The sequence below is a fragment of the Sphaerodactylus townsendi genome, linkage group LG15, assembly GCF_021028975.2.
Source record: "Sphaerodactylus townsendi isolate TG3544 linkage group LG15, MPM_Stown_v2.3, whole genome shotgun sequence".
Classification (NCBI taxonomy): Eukaryota; Metazoa; Chordata; class Lepidosauria; order Squamata; family Sphaerodactylidae; genus Sphaerodactylus; species Sphaerodactylus townsendi.
The window spans coordinates 38,577,802-38,604,660 of NC_059439.1; the positions used below are offsets into that span (position 1 = coordinate 38,577,802).

Below are 26,859 nucleotides of genomic sequence, written 5' to 3' on the forward strand. Positions count from 1 at the left end.
GGGGGGGGTGTGTGTGAAAAAGGTTGGGAAGAACTTGCCCGCCCCCCCCCCCACACACACACACACATGCAGCATTGTCGGTGGTCTGCACACATTTGGTTGTGCAGTGTGGTTTTGACGAGTCTAGGCTCACTGTGCCGAGGCAGGCAATGGCCAAGCCCTCTTCTGTTTGCCTTGACCTGACTCGGATCTCGTGAGTTCTTTTTACGCAAACAGCGTTGGTCCTGGTTTGTACTCGGGAGAGTAGAACATCAAGGAAGCAGAGGCGTAGCTACCATGGGGCCGGGGTGTGTGCGTTGCACCAAGCGCATGCTTGGGAGGGGGTGGAAACCCCCCCCCCCCCACGGCATCCCACTCCCCCACCCCCACACTTATTTTATTGAAACAGTTCAGGCTAGAGAAGCGGCCTGTTCCCTTCGGGCTAAAAACAGCCTGGTGGGAACTACACTTCCCAGGAAACCTTGCGAACCCCAAGGTCTCATGGGAAGTATAGTTCCAACCAGGCCGCTTTTCCAGGCTGAACTAAGGTAAGTGTGGGGCGGGGGGCAGAAAACATGCACTGGGCGCACTCTGTCCCAGGTACGCCTCTGCCAGGAAGTCCATGGTTGCTATGCAGAGGCAAGCAGTGGCAAACCACCTCTGAACGTCTCCTGCCTCGACAGCCCTACACAGTCATCATAAGTTAGCTATTCCTTGAGGGCACTTTCCACTAACACCAATTTTCCTGTCCCTGCTGTAGCGGGAAAAGAATGTCAGTGCCATGAAACCCCGTCCCACGGCAGACGTCTCTCTGGCCCTCCCAAGTTTTGTGCACCTTAAATTTTATCCACCTCTTGTCTGCCTTCCTCGCCAAACTCCAAGGAGGTGGCAAACATTTTAGTGGAGGCAATTTAACACATGCAACCGTAGCAATTGTAGCCAACGTGGGAGAAGGTTGCACTAAGAGAGGCAAAGAGCAGTGGTCACTAATCTGGAGAAGTGAGTCTGTTTTCCTTGCTCCTGCTCATGAAGCCTGCTGCGTGGCCTTGGGCCAGTCACAGTTCTCTCCGAACTCTCTCAGCCCCACCTGCCTCACAAGGGCTCATTCCACACATGCAGAATAATGCACTTTCAAACTGCTTTCAGTGCTTTTTGAGGCTGTGCGGAATAGCAAAATCCACTAGCAATCAGTTGTGAAAGTGGTTTGAAAATGCATTATTTTGCGTGTGCGGAAGGGGCTAAGATGTCTGTTGTGGGAACGGAAGGGAAGGAGTTTGTAAGCTACTATTGAGAGTTCTTCTAGTTGAGAAAAAAAGGTATAAAAATTACAAAATTAGCCAGCAATGCAATACAGCATAAGATAGAGAGCCTTAAATTCCAGTGATGTGTCCACGGCCCGTGCAAAAATTTAGGATGGCAGTCTCACGGACACTCCAGTTCGAAATTATTCATGCGTATTTTTAAAAAGAAATAATGCTGAGAAGTAAATCTGCACGTTATCAAATTTGCAAGCCGTCCTCCATTCTCTCAAATAGCTCGTTTTCAATGTTCCCAGTTAACAAAAACTGTCAGACGGAATAGTTTTTTTTTTAATGAAAAAAAAACTAGGTGCGAGGAGTGTAGAATTCAGCAAGCTGCCATTTGGTTCATTAACCAGAGTCTAGGATTTGGTTTTCTAAAACCCCTCCTTGGAGCCGAACCTTTCAAAAGTGCAAAATAAATAAATAAAAAGAAGTCGTTTTTGGAACGCAAATTTTTTTTTTTTGGCCAGATTTCAAATTGGGGTGAAGCCCCCAGCTCCGTTTTTCCAAGTGGCCCCTGACACTACATTTCCCACAATGCTGGGCGGGGTGAGGGGGGAGAGTCAGGTTTTCAATCTGTCCAGCAAATCTTTTAAGCTGGCAGCTGTTTGGGAGGGAGATAAGGAGATTAAGGTTGTTCGAACTGCTTGCGAGATGCCCGTAAAAAGGCAAGGTAAGTCGGCTCCCTGCTTTTTTTCCCCCTTCTGGTAGCTGCACCTCTCTCCAAGCCACGCACTTTGTGGGGGGCTAACCTCAGTTGGGGGCTCGCGCCCCTTCCCTGGGGAGCTTCCACGAGCCCCGAGCGTGGCTGGCAGGCCTCTTCTTTCAGCCAAAGGGACTAGAAGATCTGTCTACTCAGGATAAGATGGCTTTGCCACCCCTGAACACTTTTCCTTGTGGCGGTGGCTTGAAGGCAACGTCTCTTCTCCCCTCTGTTGTGTTGTGCCTGCTCTGCTGATATTGTGGGGGATCTGAGCACACTATTTTTCTTGAGCATTCGATAGGGTAGCCGTATTTGCAGCAGAAGAGCTCGATTCAAGGCCGGGAGCCCCTTACAGACCACCAAGATTTGGGGGGGGGGGGTGCGCTTTTGAAACTCTTGAAAGCTCAGGACCCAAAAACCTTGCTTGTCTCTTAAGGTGCTCCTGGACTCCAATCAAGAGTTGGACTTTTGTTGAGAGAATGAAAGGGGGGGGGGATGTCTCTGGACGCAACTAACTTAGCTTGTGCCCTTGGATCGGGGCCTGCTGGGGAGTCTGTCTTTCGCAAGAGTGAACCATTGAGGAAATGAGCGAAAGAGCCCCTGCTCCGCTAAGCGGGGAGTTTGTTTACATGTGCGTTAAATTCCATCCAATGGCTTCCAGTTGGTGGTGACTTTATGAACTAGCGCCCCTCCCCTTTCCAGCATTTTGTGCCGATGTGAAATTTTCGCCTGTGAGGATCTGCTCGAGCGCATAGAATCGTAGAACCGTGGAGTTGGAAGAGACCCCCAAGGGCCATCCAGTCCAACCCCCGGGCGATGCGGGAACACAGAATCAGAGCGTGACTTCTGGGGTTCTGCAACCGTAAAACTCCTGAGTGTGCGTGTGGGAGAGGCAGACAGACAGGTTGGCATCTGCCTGTCTGAAAGGCAAGCCGTGTGTCTGCCAGGTGGTGCGCTCCGTCTTGTGTGGCAGCGCGAGAGGCTGATGTTTGTAGTCCATGTGGTTGGGAAAAAAGCCATTGAGCAAAAATAACTCTGTGTGATTATTAGGGCTGCCAGTATCTCTCAGAATTACATCTGACCTCTACACTACAAAGAGCAATTCCTCTGAAGAAAATAGCCGCTTCAGAGAGCAAACTCTACGGCAGACCATACATTTTAGGTGAAATCCCATCCCAAGTTTCCAGGCCGGAGTGGTATACCTTGTTGTATACGCTGCTACGTGTGGCTGTTCTGCCCAGGTGGGTTACGGAGATGTGTCTTGGCTCATAAAGGAAGTTGTGTCGTGTATCAGCGGCTTCGCTTCATCCCCTTATATTTAAGTGTTAAAATATTAACGCCCTGCCTTTCCCACTTGAGATGGATGTCTACCATGCGGCACAAAGCATTAAGGCGACCAGAAAAACAATCAACAGCTGGGCAGATACTTGTCAGGGTTGCTCTAGGCTGATTTTGCACGGAGCAGGGGTTGGGCTAGGAGTCTGTCCTCTTCCAACTCTGTGGTTCTATGATCGTGGCACCCACCAACAAGACAGCCCCGTAACCTATTTGTCACGGGTCCGCTTGCCGAAGCTTTCTCAGATGAGGAGCAGATGGAGGAAGCTGGCCCCAGTTGGTGGCGGCCGTGGAAGGAAGGAGCCACCAGAGAAAGCAGAGAATCTCTCTGGAGCAGCAGTGGCCTAGTGATTTAAGAGCAGGTGCACTCTAATCTGGAGAACCGGGTTTGATTCCCCGCTCTGCCACTTGAGCTGTGAAGGCTGATCTGGGGAACCAGATTAGCTTGTGCACTCCGACACACACCAGTTCTTTGGAGCTCTCTCAGCCCCACCCATCTCACAGGGTGTTTGTTGGGGGGGGGGGAAGGAAAGGAGATTGTCAGCCCCTTTGAGTCTCCTTACAGGAGAGAAAGGGGGGTTATAGATCCAATTCTTCTCCTTTTTCTCCTTCTCCTCCTTCTTCTCCTCCTTCTCCTCCTCCTTCTCCTCCTCCTCCTCCTCCTCCTCCTCCTTTTTCCTCTTCTTCTTCTTCCTCTTCTTCTTCCTCTTCCTCTTCTTCTTCCTCTTCCTCTTCCTCTTCCTCTTCCTCTTCCTCTTCCTCTTCCTCTTCTTCTTCTTCTTCTTCTTCTTCTTCTTCTTCTTCTTCTATATATAAAGGCCGTTGGGCCCTCCAAGAACTCCCCGAGGTTCTCCCGAGACAACAGCTCAAAGCAGAGAAGTCAACAAATGTGTGGATGTTGTAAGACTGGAGCGGAGGAGAAAGGTATCTTGAGTTGTTTGGCTCAAAGTCTACAGCGCCTGTGAATAACAGAGGAGTGGGTGAGACCGAAAGGATAAACAGGAGGACAGCCCAGAGGGTGGTGGAGATTTTCTTCTCAGCAAGGGGTTGGGGGGGGGAGGGGGAGATGGAGCCCAAGGGCACCAGATCTGTGTGGCTCCCGAAAGTGGCACCGACGTGGCCGAGGGAACTGTCCCACCGTGGCAGGCTTGCCAATTTTCACATGCAGCCAGAATTGAGACTGATGTCTAGGAGCAGCAGTGGTGGCGTGGTCAAGAGCTAATCTGGAGGAACCGGGTTTGATTCCCCGCTCTGCCGCCTGAGCTGTGGAGGCTTCTCTGGGGAATTCAGATTAGCCTGTGCAGTCCAACACGCGCCAGCTGAGTGACCTTGGGCTAGTCACCGTTCTTCGGAGCTCTCTCAGCCCCACCCACCTCACAGGGTGCTTCGGGAGCAGAGGAGGGAAGGATTGGCAGTCCCTTGAGCTGTAAAACCCAAACCACTCCTTCTCTTCTTCTCTTTCTCTTCTTCCTTCTTCTCTTCTTCTCTTCTTCCTTCTCTTCCTTCCTTCTCTTCCTTCTCTTCTTCTCTTCTTCTTCCTTCTCTTCTTCTTCTTCTTCTTCTTCTTCTTCTTCTTCTTCTTCTTCTTCTTCTTCTTCTTCTTCTTCTTCTTCTTCTTCTTCTTCTTCTTCTTCTTCTTCTTCTTCTTCTTCTTCTTCTTCTTCTTCTTCTTCTTCTTCTTCTTCTTCTTCTTCTTCTCTGGGGCAGAAGGGGCATTTCAGGTTGACTCCAGCGTGCCACGCCCTCAGCCTGGCAGCCCGGGTTCTGAGGCTGGCAGCCGGCATCTCTCCCAGGGCCGTCAGAGCTTTTGGAGTGCTGGAGGAAATGGGTTTGTGGGAAGGCGTGGGAGCGGCACAGGAGCGCCCAGTTGACCGCTCAGCACCAGGCAGGCAGCCTCTGAGTCCCCACAGGATGGGGGCCGACAGCCACAGAGGCCGCTCAGCCAGCAATGAGTAGCACCTGCCTACAGCTGATTCAGCAGGTCGAGGAGTTGCACCTGCTCCAGGCCTCCCTCGTAAAAGCAGCCAGGAAAGAGGGAACCGGCGTGGAAGCGACTTGCCCACAACCTGAGGAGCGTGCCTGCGGGTGCTCTGTCTGGTTGACGTTGGACAGGTTTCGGACTTTGTCTCTCGGACGCAGCCCTCACCTTGGACGGTGACCTGGAGGAAAAACCTCCGCTTGGCGTGCAGAAAGTCCCAGTTTCCCTCCCCAGCATCTCCAGGTAACAGGAACAGGCAAGAGGTCGCGGGAAAGATCTCTGCCTGAGTCCCCGGAGAACAGCTGCTGGTCAGAGGAAACCCTACTGGCCTTAGTGGACCAAGAGACTGTGGCAGTAAAGGGCAGCTTCATGTGAGCAAGATGAATAGCATCTCCTGCCGGTGATGATCTCCACCCAACTCTGCTCTCTGGGCCCACTTCCCGGGGGGGGGGGGGGGGGGGGGGGGCCCCCCCCCCCCCCGGGGGGCACCGCCGCCCGCCGCCCCCCCCCCCCCCCCCCCCCCCCCCGGGGGCCCCCGCGCGGGGGGGGGGGGGGGGGGGCAGGGACAGCCACTGCAGCCAGGGGGCACTGCTGCCAGCTACCCACCCGCCCACCCTCAGCCCTGGCGCCTGTTCCCCAGAGCTTCAGGTTCTAGGCTGGGAGATTTTTCCCTGCACCGTCTTCTGCTGCCGCCATTTCTTCCTGCCTGCCTCTCACCTGTGTTGACGCTCAGTCCTGTCTGTCTTTTGCCATCTGCCTTATGGCTGTATATTCTTCTCAGTTTGATAGGTAGAGGTTTCGTCTCCTTGCCCTTCTGCCTTCCTTGGGGTTTGGGGGTGATCCCTGCAGGCCGGGGTCACTGATCTTATGAGGAGCAGCAGTGGCGTCGGAGGTTAAGAGGTCGTGTATCTAATCTGGAGGAACGGGGTTCGATTCCCCGCTCTGCCACCTGAGCTGTGGAGGCTTCTCTGGGGAATTCAGATTAGCCTGTGCATTCCCACACACGCCAGCTGGGTGACCTCGGGCTAGTCACAGCTTCTTGGAGCTCTCTCAGCCTCACCTACCTCACAGGGTGTTTGTTGTGAGGGGGGAAGGGCAAGGAGATTGTCAGCCCCTTTGAGTCTCCTGCAGGAGAGAAAGGGGGGATATAAATCCAAATTAAAAAAAAAACACTTCCAATCGAACCCAGAAGATATTTCAGAATCATCTCCCGATGCTAGAAAGCAGCTCCCCTGGAGAAATGGGGGCTTTGGAGGCGGGGCTCTGCAGCAGTAGGCCCACCAAGGGCCTTCCCCCTCTCCAGGCCCCCTCCTCAGATCTCCAGGAATTTCCCAACACAGAGTTGGCAAGCCCAGCACAAGCATTTTGAGGAGTGGTTGTCCTGGTTGTTTTGCCTTGAAGAAGAGTTGGCTTTATATCCCCCCTTTCTCTCCTGTAAGGAGACTCAAAGGGACTTACAATCTCCTTTCCCAGTCTCCCCACACAGGCTGGTAGGAGGGACAAGGGGGGGAGGGGCTCCCAGCCAAATCCTTTGCTCTCTGGCTGGGGGAAAGAGATGCCCCCCCCCCCGCCATCCCTCCCACATGTGTTGGGGAGACAGGAATATTGCACTGTTCAGCTACTGCACACCTTTCGTGGACTATCATGAAGCCAAGGGGAGAAATGAATATACCCTGTTTCCCCAAATATAAGACATCCCCGGAAAATAAGACGTAGTAGAGGTTTTGCTGAAGTGCGAAATAGAAGGCATCCCCCGAAAGTAAGACGTAGCAAAGTTTTTGTTTGGAAGCAGGCCCGACGAACAGAACACAGAAAAATAAGACATCCCCTGAAAATAAGACATAGCGCATCTTTGGGAGCAAAAATTAATATAAGACACTGTCTTATATTCGGGGAAACACGGTACTATTGAAACCAGACCTTTTCTTGTTGGGACTTATGAACAGATCCATGGAGAAAAAAAAAAGGAACTTTGTTCTTATACATGACATCACCTGCAAGAATACTTTATGTGCAAAAATGGAACACTTCGCCCAAACCTGCAAGAAAAGAATGATGGGTGAAGGTTTTTTAATTGGCGGAGACGGCCAAACTCACTTCTTTACTTAAAGAAAAAAAAGTTTGGTACATTTTTTGGGGGGACCACTGGAAACCATTCATGGATTTCTTGGCCAAAACAGAAAGAAAGTAAAATGATGATTACTGATTTTGAAGATTAGTGGATGGCTATTATAAGACTTAACAAAGAAAAGTATTTTAATTATCAGTAGTGGTTATTCGGTTCAATCAGTCAGCTCTATTGCGGTCAGAGACCAGAAATTATTAAACACAAAGTATAAAACCACAATATACAATTCCAAATAAAATTTGGGAACATTATTTAAATGGTGAAAATTTTACACTGGATGAGGCAATTTCAATTAGCCTTTATTGGCCTACAGAACATACAATATAAATACAGTTAAAATTACTAGATAAAACTTCACACTGGATCATAAGTTCAGTTCGCAAACCTCAGCCAGAAACTTTGCCACTGCGAGACAACAGTCAAGGTCATTACAGTTTAAGAGCATGTTTACTTTATCAAGCTCTGTCAGGGTTTTCATAGAGTCAATGATTTGTAATAATAAGCTGGATCTTGGATTCTGGTAAAGTGGGCAGTGGAGGAGGATGTGCGCAATGGAATCCAACTGCCCTGGACTGCAGGGGCAAAGCCTCTTATCGTTTGGTAGACCCTTGAGTCTTCCTCTATGGAGCGGGGATGGCATAATGTTAAATCTAGCCAGCATGTAGGCTCTCCTATATATAGGGTTGGTAAGCGCTGCAATATAGTAGGCTGGGTTTCCCTGCACAAATGGAATTGCCACGTTCATTGGCGAGCAGGATTTGTTGGCCAAGCTCTGCAGTTGTTGATAATCCATTGCTAGTAGCCGCTCTTTGATGAGGGCAAATGTCTCAGTGAGGGTTAGCATGTTCAGAGAGTCACTATCATAGCCCAATTCCCCAATCTTTGTTATAACTGTTGTGCACCATTTAGAGTGATGGAGTTCTCTCAAGGTGAGTTGCGTCAGTGAGTTGTCGGAGCTTTGATAATGAATATGCAGCCAAAATTTTATGATGTTTAACCAGATAGTGGCCTCTATAGAGTATTGGCCAGATTCTAGGCATAGGACTGCATATGGGACGCAGTTGGGCACGCCAAATAATTTATGCAGAAATTTAGAGTGGAATGATCTAATGGCACTGTTGCTGGGTGTTAATCAAACGGGCGCTCCATAAAGCAGTTGTGCTCTCGCCCTTGCTTTGAAAACTTACAGAGCTGGGGGGATATATTGGTTGCCCCTAGAATGATAGAACCTCCTAGTGGCATTTGCGTTTGACTGGGCCCACTGGATGAGACCATTAAGGCTCCATGCTGTGGTTGGGGGGTGAGGGGTGGGGGGTGGGGGTATTGAGTGCTCAATGACTTCTCCCTCCTGAAAGCAGGATTTGAAACCAAGTGTGCCTCCAGGTGCCCCCAACCCACATTTTCTTTCTGGGGCTGAGGTTGGTGTTGAGTGGCAGGCCAGAAGTCTGCCCCATTGCTGCCCTCTGGTCTCCATCAAGGGGGGCTGGTTCAGAGCATTAGGGCAAACCAAGGCAGGGGTGCACATTAAGGGGTGGGGGGCACCTTCCACCCAGTCGGCTCCTTGCTTAATTCTCTCTCTCGGTCCCAGACACAGCGGCCGCTCTGCGCCTGATGGAGGAATCCCTGTTGCTGGACCAGAATTTCCGGCACAAGGCGGAGAAGCTGCTCGGGATCTTCCAAAGCGAGCTCTTCCAGGCACTTCTGGGTGTGTGTGGGCAAAGCTTGTGGGGGGGAGGGGGGATCAAAAGGGAGGGGCTTAAGCAAGCATGGGCGGGGCTTGAAAGCAGAGCATGATTTCCTGGGAGTCTCTGGCCAGGTGAGTGCAGGACTTGTTTGTTTGTTTGTTTATTATTGAGTTTTATATACCACCCTACTCCCGAAGGACTCTGGGCGGTGCACAACATAACTTCACAACAAAGTACAACTAGAACGGATGGAGCAAACAACAAATACAGAATATAATAAACAATACAGGCTCCATTAACTATAAAAAAATAAAAAACCCATTAAAATACAGCAGTCAATACTATAAACCGGCGTCCAGTGATAAAACCCTTACTAAAACCCTCCCAAGGAGGGGGGGAGGGCGGTGGGTCCCATTGATGCTGAGTCCAGGCTGGGAAATTGCTAGGGATTTGGCAGAACCACGAGGCAATGGTGGGTTCGGGAGTTGGGAAGATGCCGGAGGCTTCCCCCGCCAAAACAGCCATTTTCTCCAGGTGGAACTGCTCTCTGCTGTCTGGAGCCCACCTGTAATTCCAAGAGAGCTCCCAAAGGCACCTGTTGGGCCACTGCGAGTAGCAGAGTGCTGGACTGGATGGACTCTGGTCTGATCCAGCAGGCTAGTTCTTATGTTCTTAGAGCTCCAGGCCTCACCTGGAAGCTGGAAACCCACAGGCGTTAGTTTACCAGAGGCTTTTATAAACGTCTTTTCAACAATTTCAAAGCAGTTTACAAAACATGAACAAATGCAAATATTTAGAAGTCAGTAAACACCAAAAGAGATCCAGTGTGGCACAGCAGTTGGAGCCTCAAACGACAGGCAGAGAGACCTGGAGTCAGTCCTCACTGGGTGGCTGACCCTGGTCTGGGTGCGGCCTTAGCCAACCTGCCTCACAGACAGAGGCGTTCCTCCCATTGGGCAAAGTGGGCAGTTGCCCAGGGCGCCCCCTTATGGGGGGCGCCAAAAATGCAGGTGGGATTTTTGAATTTTCAGTGTTTTTTTTCGTTTTTGGCCTGCAGGGGGTGCAGTTTTTAGGCTAGCAGCACCAAAATTTCAGGGGTTTTTCAGGAGACTATCCTGATGATATCACCCAGGTTTGGTGAGGTTTGGTTTAGGGAGTCCAAAGTTATGGACTCCCATAGGGAGTGTCCCCATCCCCCATTGTTTCCAATGGGAGCTAATAGGAGATGGGGGCTACACCTTTGAGGGTCCATAAGTTTGGACCCCCTGAAACAAACTTCACCAAACCTGGATGGTATCATCAGTAGGGGCTCATGAAGATACTCTGAAATTTTGGTGCTGCTATCTTAATAATTGCACCCTTGACAGCAGGCACACCCTAAATTCCCCCAGATTCTCCTTTTAAATCCACCCCCTTCCTGTTAATGCTTGTTTTCTTTCTTTCTTTTATTCTTTCAATGCCTAATAAAGGTGGTTGTTTTTTTTGGGGGGGGGGGCATCAAACGCAGGTTTTGCCCAGGGCTCCAGTTTGCCTAGGTACGCCACTGCTCGCAGAGGTTTTGGGAGGGTGCAATAGGAGAGAAGAGAACCTCTGTTTTCCAGAGCTGCACGGAGGGGAAAGGACTTCTCCGCCTGCTCTCAACACCCTTTTGAGCTGTCCAGATTGGCTCAAGAATCCTCACCTGGCTCAGCTCCAGCCCCCTCTCCCGAGATCCCACCCCCCGGCCCCCTGAAGGCCGTGCCCTTGTCTCCAGCCCCCTTGCTGTGCGCCTGCAGAGAGCGTGGCACAGGCCGGGAGGAGTCTGGCTCTAAATATAGGGCTTAATCTGAGTTCCCTAATTGCCTCTGAACTGAGCCTAGGAAAAGCCACCCTCCCCTGACTCTAAGGTGACTGGCAGGAACGGCACCTGCCAGGGGGGAGGGGAGGTGTAAGGCCACACCCCGGGAAACCCACCTGCTTCAAGCCTGAGGGTCCAGATTGGCCTACCTTGCAGGGTGAGGTGGGGGGGGGCCTCTCTTCTGTTGAGACAAAACATGCTTCAGAGGAACTGTGAGAAACTCTCCTACTGCCTGTAGCTGACTCGTGTTTGTTCTTCTGCCTCCGGTCTAGATATCCAGGAGTTCTACGAAGCCACGGTTTCGGACACCCAGCCCACCCCCGCCACGTCTTCTCGAAGGTCTCGGCCTAAGGTATGCCCCCCTTTCTCTGTGTTGGCTTTTTTCCCCTGCGGCCACTCTCTGTAGCCTCCGCCTCGGAAACTGTATCCATTCAATGACTCATGTCTCAGGCTGGGGAAAGACGGTTGCCTCTGAGCTCGTACGAAGTGCATTTATTTCACCAACGAGGAACGATAACCCATCTCCATGCATCTGGGATGAATTTCCAGGCCTTCAGTGTGTGAACCGATTGGAGCAGCAGTGGCGTAGGAGGTTAAGAGCTCGTGTATCGAGGAACCGGGTTTGATTCCCAGCTCTGCCGCCTGAGCTGTGGAGGCTTATCTGGGGAATTCAGATTAGCCTGTAGAGTCCCACGCATGCCAGCTGGGTGACCTTGGGCTAGTCACAGCTTCTTGGAGCTCTCTCAGCCCCAGCCACCTCACAGGGTGTTTGTTGTGAGGGGGGAAGGGCAAAGAGATTGTCAGCCCCTTTGAGTCTCCAGCAAGAGTCTCCAAATTCTTCTTCTTCTTCTTCTTCTTCTTCTTCTTCTTCTTCTTCTTCTTCTTCTTCTTCTTCTTCTTCTTCTTCTTCTTCTTCTTCTTCTTCTTCTTCAGAAGCTTCTTTCTTAGAAAAGAGGCGTAGTGTAGGGGTTAGAATGTTGGACTACGACCTGGGAGGCACGGGTTCGAATCCTCACTTAAGCCACAGAGGCTCGCTGGGTGACCTTGGGCCAGGCACACTGTCTCAGCTTAGCCTACCCCACAGGCTTGTTTTGAGAATAAAATGAAGGGGAGGAGAAACATGTGAGCGGCTTTGGATCCTCATTAGAAAGGAAGACTCGGTCTAAAAGAAGCAATAAATTTAAAAATGAATAAAAATGGTTGGTTTCTAATTTCTAAAGTATTGCTGGGCTCAAATGCAGACCGACAAGGCTCCTCTTTGAAACTTTTTTAATACTACGTAATCCACCTGAGACACCGTGAGAAAGGTGAACTATAAATACATTCCACTGTTCTTCGATTGCATAATCCAACTTTGTTGAAGTGGATGAAATGGAGAGGAGTAGAGAGCTGTCAGCCCCTTTGGGTCCCCTTTGGGGAGAAATTTGGGATATAAATGGTGCAAATAAAACAAGTTAACATCTGTGTGGGGAAAAACAGGTGACAGAGAAATCGCTGCAATCGTTCCTCTGGGCTGCCTCTCCACAGCCGTCTAGGGCTGGTCCCAGGGTACAAGCAGAGCTACGTTATTCACTGTGAGAACACAAAAAGCCAAAATGAATCTTTTGAAAACGTCCTCAAGGTGTTTTATTTCTGCTGTGTGGAAATGACCGAGGCCTCTGGTTCCATCTCAAGATTCTCCATGGTTGAGCGGGGCGAGGCAGAACTCATGCGGAAGACCTTGCAGTCCTGCTCTGAGCAGGCTGGGGCTTCAGAATGGTGAGGCCAGGCTATTTGGCAGCCTCACCAGTGGTCTTTGTTCCGTTGTAAAGATCCTCCTTTGAGATCCTTTTCTTGAGAACTTGAAGCCGGGGCTGTTTATTATCTCTGTTAGAACTTCGAGGGAACTCAGCTGGGTGGCGTAGATGGGTTGGGGCTGGTGCACTCTAAATAGAGGAGGACAGGGTTTGATTCCCCGCATCAAGCAGAGAACTGGAGAGCCTTATCACGGGGAGGACAAGCTTAGCTTGCGCACTCCAGCACATGCCAGCCTGGGCGTTTGGGAAGGGCGTAAAACCCTTTGGGGCTCTAAACACCACACACCTCACAGGGTGTTTGTTGTGGGGGGGGGGGAGACAAGGAGATTCATCATTTGAGTGGTGCTTACAGGAGATGCCGGATTATTTCCAACTCTTCTTCTTCTTCTTCCTTCCTTCTTTCTTCCTTCCCTCATTGTTCCTGCTTTCTTCTTTCCTCTTCCTCCTTTCCTCCTTCCCTTCTTCCACTTCAACATCCTCTTCATATTTACTTCCTCCTCTTCCTCTTCTTCTTGTTCTTCCTCTTCCTCTTCTTCTTCCTCTTCCTCTTCCTCTTCTTCTTCTTCTTCCTCTTCCTCTTCTTCCTCTTCTTCCTCTTCTTCTTCCTCTTCCTCCTCTTCCTCCTCTTCCTCTTCTTCCTCTTCTTCCTCTTCTTCTTCTTCTTGTTCTTGTTCTTGTTCTTCCTCTTCCTCCTCCTCTTCCTCTTCTTCTTCCTCTTCCTCTTCTTCCTCTTCTTCTTCTTCCTCTTCCTCTTGTTCTTGCTCTTCTCCTCCTCCTCCTCCTCCTCCTCCTCCTCCTCCTCCTCCTTCTTGTTCTTGTTCTTGTTCTTGTTCTTGTTCTTGTTCTTGTTCTTCTTCTTCTTCTTCTTCTTCTTCTTCTTCTTCTTCTTCTTCTTCTTCTTCTTCTTCTTCTTCTTCTTCTTCTTCTTCTTCTTCTTCTTCTTTCCAGCAGTAGCTGAAGCAGCACCCCACCCCCACCCCCAAACGAGGCTGGTCACTATGATGGAAAAGGCTGCAGCTGAAGAGGCCCCGTGTGGTGGGGGAGGAGGGGGAGCAGGGAGGGGCCGCTGGGAGATCTACTCTCTAATTGAGTGCACTTCTGGTTAATTAATTTTTAGCACTTCGGCACCGGCAGAATGGAAGGGGGGAGGGGGACAGGAACAGCGAGTCTTCCGTCCCTGGGGTGGGGGTGGGGGTGGGGGTGCTCTAGCTCTGCTCCCAAACGGCCTGTTTTGCGTGATATTCTTGGATCCAGACAGTCAGCAGCCCCAGGAACGCTCCCCATGAAAGGGGAGAAGCCGGGACCCATCCCTGTCTGATCGGCTTCCTTGATGCTTGAGTTTGTGCCTCTGGCTGCTGCAGCCGTGACCGTTCCTCCCCACCCTGCAGCCACCAACTGTTTCGTTGCAGTATCTTGCAGCAGTGAGTTCCAAAGAGTAATCTCTGGTAGTGGGAAGGAGGTTTTTGTCTCTTCCCCTACATGCATCACCTAGCTGCTGTTGGACACTGGAGGACAAGAAGGAGGAGGAGGAGGAGGAGGAGGAGGAGGAGGAGGAGGAGGAGGAGGAGGAGAAAGAGGAGAAGAAAGAGGAGAAGAAGGAGAAGAAGGAGGAGGAGGAAGAGGAGGAGAAGAAAGAGGAGAAGAAAGAGCAGGAGAAGAAGGAGGAGAAGAAGGAGAAGAAGAAGGAGGAGAAGAAAGAGGAGAAGAAAGAGCAGGAGAAGGAGGAGGAGAAGAAGGAGAAGGAGGAGGAGAAGAAGTAGGAGGAGGAGGAGGAGGAGGAGAAGGAGAAGGAGGAGGAGGAGAAGGAGCAGGAGAAGGAGCAGGAGGAGGAGAAGAAGGAGAAGAAGGAGAAGAAGGAGAAGAAGAAGGAGAAGAGTTGGATTTATATCCCCCGCCCTTTCTCTCCTGTAAGGAGACTCAAAGGGGCTTACAATCTCCTTGCCCTTCCCACCCCCAACAAACACCCTGGCCCCTTCCACACACTTAAAACAATGCACATTCAATCCACTTTCACAATTGTTTGCAAGTGGAATTTTCTATTCCGCACAGTAAAATCCAGCTTCAAAGTGCATTGAAAGTGGATTGAAAGTGGTTTATTCAGCATGTGCGGAAGGGGCCCCTGTGGGGTAGGTGGGGCTGAGAGAGCTCAGGAGGTTTCCCTGGTCCCTTTCCCACCTCCCCACTACCTTGAGTTGCCTTCTCTGGGTGGGGAAATCCTTGGGGATTTGTGGGTGGAGCCTGGGGAGGTGTGGCTTGTGGAGAGGAGGGGCCTCCGCAGGGTGTAAAATGCCATAGAGCCCATCTTCCAAACCAGCCATTTCTTTCCAGGGGATTTTGACAACTGCTGCAGGGGTGGATCCAGAGGTGGGATCCAGCAGGTTCTCGCCAGTTCCCGAGAGTGGGCTACTAATTATTTGTGTGTGCCGAGAGGGGGTTGCTAATTGGGTCTGCTTTTCCGTTAGAAATTCCATTAGGTCCAAAAATCATCAAGTCCTGTTGTTTCCTCTGTGGCTGGTTAGCGAAGGTAGAAAACGGGATAATTCTCCCTGTGGGGCTGTTTTAAAAACATGTTTTAGAAATAGGGTAAAGTTCCTTGTTTAAGGAAAGTCTCCTCCTTTTGATTTCTAGAAACAAAATTAAGTATTTGAAAGTATTAAGTATTTGACAGGCAGTCAATTAGAGGAGAAGTAGTTGTTTCTGTTGGCAGCAGACGATAGGACTTGCTAGAATGAGTTTAAATTATGGACAGAAAGATACCAGCTGGAAATTAGGAACTTTTTTTTTACAGTAAGAGTTTTTTACAGTAACAGAGAAATTATTAATGCCCCGCCCCCGGAATGCCCGGCCACGCTCCCGTCGTGCCCCACCCAGCCCCATTGGCGCTACGCCACTGTTTGAATCCCACCACCATGGGAACCTGTTACTAACATTTTTGGATCCCACCACTGGGTGGATCTTGGCCAGTGGGTTAGCTGGGCTAAGGCCCAGTCCTCTCTATGGGAGAGGCAAAGCCGGGACAGTTCATGCGAAGACAGTCTGGGAAAGGAATGGGGCCCCCAATTCAGCAGGTCTGTCGGGGGCAGAGCAGAGGCCTGTGAGCGCTGAACTTAGCTGCTTTAGCGTAGTGCAAATTTGATTAGCCTGTTGCAGAAGAAAGGGCCGAAGGAAAGATGTTTTGTGGCAGCAGTTTAAAGTGTGATGGATTAATTATGGCAGAACCTTTCACGGGAAGTGACCAGCTGCGTCAGGTTCATGAAGTGTGCAACCCCGCCCCCCCCATTCACTTGACAGATAGATGATTTATGGTATTGCAGGGAAAAAACACAGAGGTTTGGCCTGTAATTTTTTTAATGCATACCTGTGTGACTCAGTGACCTTTTCAAGCTGCTGCAGTGGCAGGAAGGGAAGCCCCTCCGTTGGGGTGGTGGGTTTTTCCTCCCCTCACAAGTAGGGGCCTCTCTTCCGACCTCCCCTCGAGTAACCCGTCACCTTTTGTTGCTTTGCCAAGAGTTGTTGTGCTTACGTGGATCGGAGCTCTGTGCAGAAATGTGGAATGCTTGTGGAATGTCCTGCTATGTGGTGATGGTTTTTAAAAAGGGTTTATTCATTCATTCATTCATTCATTCATTCATTCATTCATTCATTCATTCATTCATTCATTTATTTATTTATTAGACTTCTATACCGCCCCATCCCCGAGGGGCTCCGGGCGGTGCACAACAATAAATACAATACAACATAAAATGGCTAAATCCTTAAAAGCAGCGATAAAACAGTAAAAGCTAAATCTTATGAATACAATACAATAAAATACAATAAAAATACAATAATAAATATAAATGGCGTCCAGCAGCTCCATATTCAAAATCCTCTCCCCAAGAGGGAGGAATGGCAGGTCCCAGATGTAGAGGGCCATGAGGTAGAGGGCCATGAAAAGGGGGGGAGGGGGCACCATCAGCGGCCGGTTCCTCCAGAGGCCCTGCGGAACAGCTCCGTCTTACAGGCCCTGCGGAACTCACCAAGGTCCCGCAGGGCCCGGACAGTTGGAGGAAGAGCGTTTAAAGAGTTTTAGGGAGGAAAGATCCTCTGGACGAGGGGTCTGCAACCTGCGGCTCTCCGGATGTTCATGGACTACAAATCCCATCAGCCCCTGCCAGCATGCCCAATCTGGATGGTGTATTAAATCCCTGGCATCTTCAATTAAAAAAAACAACAGGCAATAAGTAGTGTGAAAAATCGCGGCAGTGATAGCTGTGATATCACTGATATTTTTTTTCTTGCTGAGTTTGGAACCTAACAGAGTTCAAGCACTTTTCAGCTGTCAGTGAACTCTGTTGACTTGGAGTTGCTTCCGTCTTGGACAGTTATCTGAAGCAGTTAAACAAAAGTTAGATTAGCTGCTTTTCAACAGAGGCTATAACCAGCCTTCTTATCTTGCTATGTCAGATGTAACTCTGATGTCCCTGTGGACTGACTTAGTTTTCCCTTCTGCTGATGATCTCATATTTAGTCATGAACCAATCAGGCATCTAGATAATAATTCCATGATTATTATGGAACAGATTTAGAGAAAGGTAAGATTTATATCCCCCCCCCCCCTCTGTAAACGTGGACTAGCAAGTAAATCAGATTTCTCTGGATAGAAGTCTCGGAAGAAGGCGCAATGAGATTTCTGTGGCTCAGTGGGAAAAATGTCTTCCTGGCGTCCAGAAGATCCCGGTTCAATTCCTGGCATCTCCAATTAAAAGGACCAGGAAGAAGGGAACAAGAATGACCTTTCTCTGCCTGAGACCCTGGAGAGTGGCTGCCAGTCTGAGCGGGCGATACTGACCCTGATGGACTGGCGGTCCAATTCAGCATCGGGCAGATTCGTGTGTTAATTCACTGGGGCTCCATTGAAGAGGAACTCCTGAAGGAAAGCACAGGCTGAAACGCTGAAGCTTGAGACATATTTTGAAGCCTAGCAAATGGTCTAGGGCCGTGGTGGCGAACCTTTGGCACTCCAGATGTTATGGACTACAATTCCCATCAGCCCCTGCCAGCATAGCCATGGCTATGCTGGCAGGGGCTGATGGGAATTGTAGCCCATGAACATCTGGAGAGCCACAGGTTGCAGACCCCTGGTCTCGGGGCAGCCAATGAGTGGGCTTTGGCCCCTCATCAGTGTGGGAGACCCCTTGAAAGGAGCTCTGGGCTAAACCCAAAGAGTATAACTGTAAGGGACTGCGGCCCTATTGAGAAGAGCACTTGCTTGGGGCACAGAGGGGCCTACTTCAGTCTTTGGGGTCTCTAATTAAAGGACCTCAGAAATCCAATCTTGAAAAATATTTCTCTTCCTGAGACCACTGGAGAGCTACCAGCAGTCAGAGGAGTCGGTGCTGCTGAACAGTATGGGAATAGTCAACTGCATCTGTCATGCATATAATTATTAAATATATATATATCTTTGTCTAAAGCACAGAGCTGGTAGCCAGTCTGTTGGGCTGAGGGATACATAGGCAGTCTCTCTCTCTCTCTCTCTCTCTCTCTCTCTCTTTCCAGCAGATCTGTTTGCCTCCCCCACACTCCTATGATCCAGGCATTTTAACTGCAGTTTAAAGCCCTCCTCCCACCTCAACATCCGTCTGACCATATATTTCTGTCTGTCTCTCTGAGACATGCATGCATTTTCCTGGCGGTCGGTCCATTCTTCTTCATCTTTCTCATCCCACACCCCGGCTCCAAATTTAACCCTGTTTCAGCCTAGTGGGAAAATAGGGAGGGGGGGGGAGTGTGTGAATGCTGGGAGATTTTGAGTGCAGAGGGGGGTGGGGTGGGATCCCTTGCCTGTCTCATGGCTTTCTGATTAGTGCAGGGCGGGCAGGTGGAAAGTTAAATTCCGTGAGAGACCAGGATAACTGGATGCATTCTCTTCCCCCTCCCTCCACCTCTCTCTCTCTCTCTCTCTCTCTCTCTCTCTCACTCACTCACACACACACACACACACACACACACACACACACACACACACACACACACACACACACACACACTCACACAAGTACTTGTGGCAAAAGTGTGTTTTCCAACCTGTCCACAGAGCTGAAATTCCCACACGTGCCGTTTTGCACGCTGGGTGGACCCTCCCTCCAAGTGACAGCGTTTCTACCCCCTGTGTGGCATTATGAGGAACCGGACATGTGCCGTCTCTCCCCCACCCCCCTCCCCTGTACTACACACACTTACCTTCAACTTCCTGAACTTTTCAGTTCTGATCCCTTGGTGAGTGACTACTTGGAAGAGGAGTGTGTGTGTCTCTCGGTCTGTCTGTGTTCACACGACTGAGTGTCAAGAGAGGCGTTCTTATCCGTGCCTGAAATTCACTCTTCCCCCCCTGCTCCCCCTCCCACCACCAGCCCCTCCCCTCCAATTTCAATCCCTCCTGGCGCTTGGAGAGTTAACCTCCGGTGACGCTGCTACCTCCACATACCGCCCACCTCCCTTGCTGGTTGAATCCTTTCCAGTACTCTAGAGGTTAACCTTTTCTCTCCCTCCCTCCCTTTTCTCTCTCTCTCTCTTTGTGCCCCCTTCTCCTCCCCCCCCCCCCCCCCCCCGGTGCTCCATATTCCTCCTCCCTTTCCCCTCCCTCTGGTGGGGAAGAGGCTCCCGTCTCTCTCCACCAATTCCCTTCCCAGATCTTAGAAGGCAAACCTCTTCCTGGCCTCCCCCAGCCTTCCCCCCGCCTCTCCCCCCTCTCCTGTCCTCTCTCCCCCCACCCCTCTTCTCTACCTCTGCACCTCACCCCCACTGCCCATCTTGGAAGGAGGAAGGGTTCTCCTCGGGAGCAGCCCGCCGTCCTCTCCTCCATCACGCCCTCCCCTTCCTTTTCCACATTCTGTCACTTCCCCCCCCCCACTCACCGCAAGCCTCTCTCTTCCCCCCTCCTTCCCCTTCCTTCTCTCCTTTCACACGCTGCCTGCCTTCCTTCCTTCCTCGCGCACCCTGCAACAGCCTCCCCCCTCCCGCTCAAATGTCAGTTTCTGCACCCTCCGGGAGCACCAAAGGGTAGCCGAGGGAGGGGGGACGAGAGGGCGGCAGCACCCCCTCCTCCAGACCAGGCCGAGGCCACCCGCGAGCAACTGAAAAGGGGGCGAGCAGTAACCCTGAACCCCGGAATATCTGATGTTCAACAGACCTTTCCCAGCCAGGTGCTTGAAACAAGGAAGGAATGGATTGCCTGTGTATAGTCACTACCAAGGTAAGATCGCCACCTCTGGGGAGGGCAGCCGGGAGGTCTGGGATCCGTCTTGCCCCCCTCTGCGAAGAGCATGGGGTGGGTGGGTGGTGGGGGAGATGGCTGTACAGAGCGAGGTGTGTGTGCGTGGGGGTGGGGGGGGAGGCAGAAGCCGAGAGGCTGTTGCTGACTTGGGTGGAGTGGGGTGGCTCGGCTCGGCTTGGCGTGGCTGGGGGGCTACGGTGGCCCCTCGATGTGAGGGGGGAGGGGGGGAGATCGAAGGCTGCCGTTGCGAGAAGTGGGAGGAAGGCTTCAGAAGCCGCCCCCCCCCCCCCGCACGAACAGTTTCCATGGAGCTGGTGATTGCGTGGGTTAAAGCTGTTTCGGGTGATATGTGGGTGTTATGGGGCTGGATCTGGGCTGGAATCGCTCCTATAGATCTTCTAGAGGGGCTAGAACGGGCGGTGGGGCTGGCGCGGGGGGAGCTGTCCCTGGTGCTGAAGCCCCGGCGCTGTCCCTGGTGCTGAAAGCGGTCGCCGGAGGCTCGGCGTTCGATGGGGCTTGTGGCGATGGATGTGTTCATGTCGGTCTGGGAGCGACGGACACAGCACCACAAGGCTGAAATTGTGTGCAGATTTTTTTTGTGTGTGTGAATGTCACATTACAGAGATCCAGGGTTCATGGGAGTGGGACTGAGCGAGACCCCCACCCCTCTGCTCCCTGGGTCTAAAGAGAAAGGGGCTCCTTCCCCGATTACGGCTGAGAATCCCTTGCATTTTCCTGTTTTCCTAGCAAGTAGATCAACTGCTGTGCTGAAGAAGGGAGAAGACTTAGGGGGGGAGAGATGGGGGTCGGGAGAGATGCTTTAGCACCCTGGCCTTGGTTTGACAATTGCATTGATCCAAGTGTTGGGGGGGGGGGCAGGTGGGCCTTGCTAAAGACCAGGGGGGTCGCTTGTGAAAATGGTGGATCGGCAGGAGCAAGCAGGGCCGCATGGCAGATTTGGGCCTTGGTGGACTTGCCAGAGTCTCTCTGGAGTTGGGGGGGGGGGGGCTTCTTCATTCTGCCCAAGTGGCACCGGCACCACCAGCAGCAGGGAAGAGGGTTGCTCTTTTCTGCCCGAGGTCTCTGACGCGGAGAAGACACGGCTGCTGCCTCCCAAACCCTCCTCCAGATGTTCTCTCCAGCTTTCCCTTGGCTTCCTTTTTGGGTGGGTGTCATGGAGACCGTCAGGCCTCATTTGGGGCCTGGTTTGAGAGGGCTGTCTCGGGCCGGACTCCTCTCCCCCCACACCCATGCAGCTACCCTTTCACTTGGGCGCTGGGCTCAAGCCCTTTCCCATAGGGGCACGATGATGTCGTGTGGGCAATTCAATGGGGTTTAAGTGGGAGAGAGACGAGGGACTTTTCTGTGCCAAGATGGATGGGGGCAGAGAAAGAGGCTGGTACTGAACACGCTGGGGACAGCCAGGAGATGGGAACGAGCCTCGGCCGAGAGCCACCTTTCTCGCATGGAGGTATTCAGCAGTTCACAAACTTTTATTACTTCCAAGGACAGGACAGGAGAGAAACGAAGAGCATCAGCGGGGCCAGTGTGGGATGCAGGGGATTAGGGAACGAAGGGCAAGGAATCGGCTTCCTGTAGAAAACCTCTTTGCATTTGGTTACTGTCTCCTCCATGGAAACCCAGAGCAACTCCACCTCCCGTCAGGCCTTTGGAAGCAGAATGATTCAATCCTGATTAATCAGGGGTGAGGTGAATGCTTAATTATGAAAGGAGGCAGGCGAGGGAGGCAGGGAGGCAGGCGGGCGGGCGGGAGGGAGCGTGTGGGTTTCCAGGGGTGCCCAGCGAACAGGTGTTCGCCTCGGACCGGACAGGCTGACACGGTCGCTGCTCTGTGGGGTTCTCCGGAGGAGAAGGGAGGTTTGGGAGCACATCACAGAGGTGTATGTGTGGGGGGAAAGGGAGCCAGGAATAGCACAGAAAAGGAGCCGTTCCGTTCCGCCCGTCAAACACACGCAGTGCGTGCTAAATACCACACTCAAACTGTACATGAATGCAGATTTCAGTGGGGTGGGGGTTGCCTTATGTGCTGGTAGGAGCCGTTGATAGAAACTGCAGTCGTTGTCAGCTTCCAATTGGTTGGAGAATTGGGGGGGGGGGATTTGAGGGGACTAAATGGGAGTGTCAGGTGAGGAAATGAATAGGCCCCCTCCATATACTCTCGCTCAGAGGGGGGGGGGGAGAGGCAACTCACAGGGTGTGGAACTGAATTTGATCCAGAGCACATTGGGAGGGGGGAGTAGGGTTGGGTCGAGAAGTCTGAATTTTTACAGTGAATCATTAGAAGGTGTGGGAGCTGTTACAGGTCATTGTGCAAAGGGGCAGTTCACTATTGGGAGGTGTTTCAGTGGGGGGGGTGGCAGGAGGGTCGAGGAATTGCCACTTTCCAAACTGATTTTGGGGTTGGGGGGAGTCAACAGGGTCAGGATAAATTTAATTAGGCAGAGACTAGAGGGGCCCCATGTGTGCCTGAACTCTGAGGGGTGAACATGGAATGTATTTTTTAAAGTGTATTTGAGGTGGAGTCCGGGGGGGGGGGGGGCTGCATTTGGACTTGTGCCGGGAGCACCAATTAATCCGGGGATGCCGAACTATGGTTTGTGGCTCAGCAAAAGAGCCTTTGTGGAAGGAAGTCGTTTGCCGGGGGCTGCTGCTGTCCACTGCAGAGAGCGCCCCCCCCTTCCATAAATTGCCCAAACCTGTTAATAATGGATGTGGGCTGCAAGTGATTGATCGGCGGCCTTTCTTTTCCTGCAGCGAAACCATCTTGGCTTTTACCGGATCTTCTCAGGACTGGCCTTGAATCGGTTATTGGGCTGGTGGGAATGGGGGGGAGGGGGCAGAGGGCTCCCCATGAGGCTGATTGAATGGATGTCGGCTTCCTTCCTTCCGGAGATCCAGTTGAGGAGGTGACCACAAGTCTACCTCTTTGGCACCCGTTTGTCATCAAGCACCTGAAAGATCTTGGCTCGGCTGCAGAGCAGAAATCCTTCTTTCAGTATTCAGTGCGGAGAACTAGCTCCAGTGGGGTGGGGGGGGCATGTGGAGTGCGGGTGGGGGAGGGAGTTGTTCATTCATAGATTTTTGGCCCACGGTGTGGAGGTGTGAAGAGCAGGTAATGTGGGTGGATTTAGGTGTGGGGGGAGGAGTTCCTCTTGGAAGGCGCTTCCTGACGTCAGTTCAGGTTACATTCAGAGCGGCATCTGGATATATATATATATTTTTTCCTGATCGTTGAATTTGTTCTAGAGAGGGAATGGGAAAGTTCTTTAGTGGCAGGAGTGGATTTTTGCCCGTCTGTCCTGAAGTCTAGAGATAGCAATTTGGAAAAAAAAAACCTACACTGTGTATTTTATTTTTGCCAAGTTTCTGTACTGCTTTATAACTTTGATAATTCCCCCCCCCCCCAAAAAAAGTGGTTTGTAGCCAAGTTAACAACAATTGCAATAGAACAGCCTAATAAACCGTCAAAGCAAAGAAGTCACAATAGAAGCACAGCAAGAAGGCTGCACAATCCATATCTAGGGTTGAGGATGCAAAATACTTTGAAACCTAAGAATCGAGCGAGAGGTGGAACAGACTGTGCTTAGCCTGTGACGGGCCTTGGAGCCTGCCAGGCCAGGGATCCGTGGAGTGCAGCGCGGCTTCCCCTGACTGGCTTGGGCTCTCCGGGATCTCAGACGGACTCCAGCTCATTCCGCACATGCAGAATAATCCACTTTCAAACTGCTTTCAGTGCTCTTTGAAGCTGTGCAGAATAGCAAAATCCACTTGCAAACAGTTGTGAAACTGGTTTGAAAACGCATTATTTTGCGTGTGCGGAAGGGGCCTCTAGAGAGAGGTTTGTCCTGTCTGTTGCTGCCTGAGAGTTGCCTGAATGACAGGTGCTAGGAATTAAACCTGGACCTCCTGCCACGGAACCAGGGGTCACGTCTCCCCACAAAACCAGACCACGTCTCTCAATGCCGAGTTAGCCCATCTATCTCCGTCTGGTCCTCTTTGGCTGTTCTTGAAAGGTCAGGGGGGAGGTTGGAGGGGGGGGAGGCTGGAGTCCCAGCACTTGGGACGGGAGGGTTTCAGTGGGGGCTGCCCTTGGGACTTCCTGGGTACCAAGCTGGAGAGCCAAGCCTTCTCTGTCACACTCAAGCCTTTCCCTTGGAGCTGCCAGTGGCACCCTAGGGCAGTGGTGGCGAACCTATAGCACGGGTGCCAGAGGTGGCACTCAGAGCCCTCTCTGTGGGCACGCACAGAGTCACACCTCACACACGCACACACCCACATCTAGGCTGGCTTGGGCCGCCGGGCTCAATTATTAGCATTAAACCTAAGACCTAGTTTTGGGGAAGCAGTGTAGGTAACCCTGTTAAGCGCTGTTAAACCCCACTGATTTTCATGTGAAGAACTAAAGTGCCATCCTTTACCTGGGAGTAAGCTCAGTTGCTGGCAATGGGGCTTGCTTCTGAGTAAACCCTCCTAGGGTCGTGATTCACCCGTTGGAAGAGTTGCACGGTTGCTTCAAGGCAAAGCCACCAACTAGAACCAGGGGGCATTCATTGAAAATGCTGGTGGGAAGAATTAGGACTAATAAAAGGAAACACTTCTTCACACAATGTGTGATTGGTGTTTGGAATATGCTGCCACAGGAGGTGGTGATGGCCACTCACCTGGATAGCTTTAAAAAGGGCTTGGACAGATTTATGGAGGAGAAGTCGATCTATGGCTACCCATCTTGATCCTCCTTGATCTGAGATGGCAAATGCCTGAGCAGACCAGGTGCTCGGGAGCAGCAGCAGCAGCAGAAGGCCATTGCTTTCACCTCCTGCATGTGAGCTCCCAAAGGCACCTGGTGGGCCACTGCGAGTAGCAGAGAGCTGGACTAGATGGACTCTGGTCTGATCCAGCAGGCTAGTTCTTATGTTCTTATGTTCTTAACTACCACCAAGCTTACTCCTGAGTAACGCACGCCTCGGAGCCAACCGTTTTTTCTAAACTAAAACCTCAGTATTCAGGTTAATTGCTGTGTCGGCGCTTCGCGATAAGTAAGTGGGTTTTGGGTTGCAATCTGGGCACTCGGTCTCGAAAAGGTTTGCTGTCGCTGCCCTAGGGTCTTGCAAAGAGAGGAGGGGTCTGCATGGCTGTTTTCTGCTTCCTGGGATCCTCTAAGTAGAGATCGCAGCTGCTGAGTCCAGAGCCTTTGGCCTGCCTTGACCCTGTTCTGCCGTTGACCGACAGGTCCTTCCAGGTGTCAGTGGCTACAGGTGGGCTGGATTTCCCCCCCCTCTCTTGAATGCTGCTTGTGAGTAAGTGGCTTTCTTGGACCAGATGGAGCAATTAAGGTGTGGAGGGAATTGTACCCACATTGTCGAAGGCTTTCACGGCCGGAATCACTGGGGTGCTGTGTGGTTTCCGGGCTGTATGGAACACAGCCATACAGCCCGGAAACCACACAGCACCCCAGTGTACCCACATTGTTTTCCCCAGGACTCTGGATGTCATGCACCCAAAGGGGCCCACCTCTGCCCCTGGGGGAGGAGGGGCCTTCAAGCTGCTAAGAACTTTTTTAGGGATGCATTTTGAGCATTTTCTTTCTCTGAGACATCGTGGGGAATTTGTGTGTGCGGGTAGGAACAGCGTGTTTGTTTGGCAGTCCTCACAGCGGGTCAGTATGTTCAGTGCCATAGCTCTGGACTCAAAAGGCAGCTTTTGCAGTTGGAGAAGGGGTGTCTCCCCCATCATTTCCACATAGACTTCTAAAGGCTTCTTCTGAGGACAGGGACAGAGGCGTAGGGATTTCCAGGAGGGCCCTAGAACAGTGGTGGCGAACCTATGGCACGGGTGCCAGAGGTGGCACTCAGAGCCCTCTCTGTGGGCACGTGCACACAGACTGCATCATGTGGGGGGAGGGGAAGCACTGTTAAACCCCACTGATTTTCATGGGAAGAACTAAAGCGTGATCCTTTACCTGAGAGTAAGCTCAGTTGCTGGCAATGGGGCTTGCTTCTGAGTAAACTCTCCTAGGGTCATGATTCACCCGTTGGAAGAGTTGCATGGTTGCTTCAAAGCAAAGCCACTGACTACCAACAAGCTTACTCCCAAGTAACGCGTGCCTCGGAGCCAACAATTTTTTCTAAACTAAACCCTCAGTGTTCAGGTTAAATTGCCGTGTTGGCACTTTGCGATAAATAAGTAGGTTTTGGGTTGCAATTTGGGCACTCGGTCTTGAAAAGGTTCGCCATCACTGCCCTAGAAGACCCAGGCTGGCCCAAACCCTCTTCGCCTTCCGCTGCTGAAGTTGGGACACGATCCACCGAGATGTTCCCCTCTGTGAGCCCGGCTGAAATGTAGAGAGCTGCGTACCTGCCAGGCAACCAGGGCATGTTGCAGTTGTTGGAATTTTGTGCCAATCTAGAGCAAGAGTGCATCTCCTTCCCAACGCTGCCACGCTGCCCACGGGCATGGATTCCTTGAATGAGCTTCCAGTCCTTTTCTAGCAGTGGGGGGGAGAGACATCCGGTTGCCGGGTGACACTTCCATGTGCGTCTGCGTGTGTGAGCGTGGTGTGCGGGGCACGCCTGCGTGGCTTCTGCCATTGATTAGCCAGGTTGGGAATGAGTCACTGGTGGTGGCGGTGGTGGCCGGGTGGCCTGGAGTGTGCGAGAGAGAAACTAAATATAGGAGAGACATTGTGAACCAGGATAAATGCTTCTGCACCGTGGTGAGCAAACCTGGATTGACCTTCGGCTGCCCCCACACAACGGGTGGGTGGATGGGAGATGCGTTAGACCCAAGAGTGTCTGAGGGAGGGACTTTTTATGAGGTTGGGGAGGGGACACGGAAGAGG

At 51.7% G+C, this 26,859-nt stretch overlaps 1 protein-coding gene across 9 annotated transcripts in view; it reads left to right on the forward strand.

The window, feature by feature from the left end:
• Positions 1-1,918: 1,918 nt before the first annotated feature.
• The window catches only part of DLG4 (discs large MAGUK scaffold protein 4), a 124,855-nt gene continuing 99,914 nt past the window's right edge, over positions 1,919-26,859 (forward strand). For 4 of the 9 annotated variants that reach the window (XM_048516329.1, XM_048516331.1, XM_048516332.1 and 1 more), the window contains exons 1-3: positions 1,919-1,953; positions 9,013-9,129; positions 11,219-11,298. In XM_048516329.1, the coding sequence (XP_048372286.1) occupies positions 1,935-1,953; positions 9,013-9,129; positions 11,219-11,298 (216 nt within the window). In that variant the 5' untranslated portion in view covers positions 1,919-1,934. Of the gene's footprint in view, positions 1,954-9,012; positions 9,130-11,218; positions 11,299-19,390; positions 19,980-26,859 lie in introns of those variants that run through there. The other 5 variants (XM_048516347.1, XM_048516346.1, XM_048516337.1 and 2 more) reach the window with 4 other exon arrangements.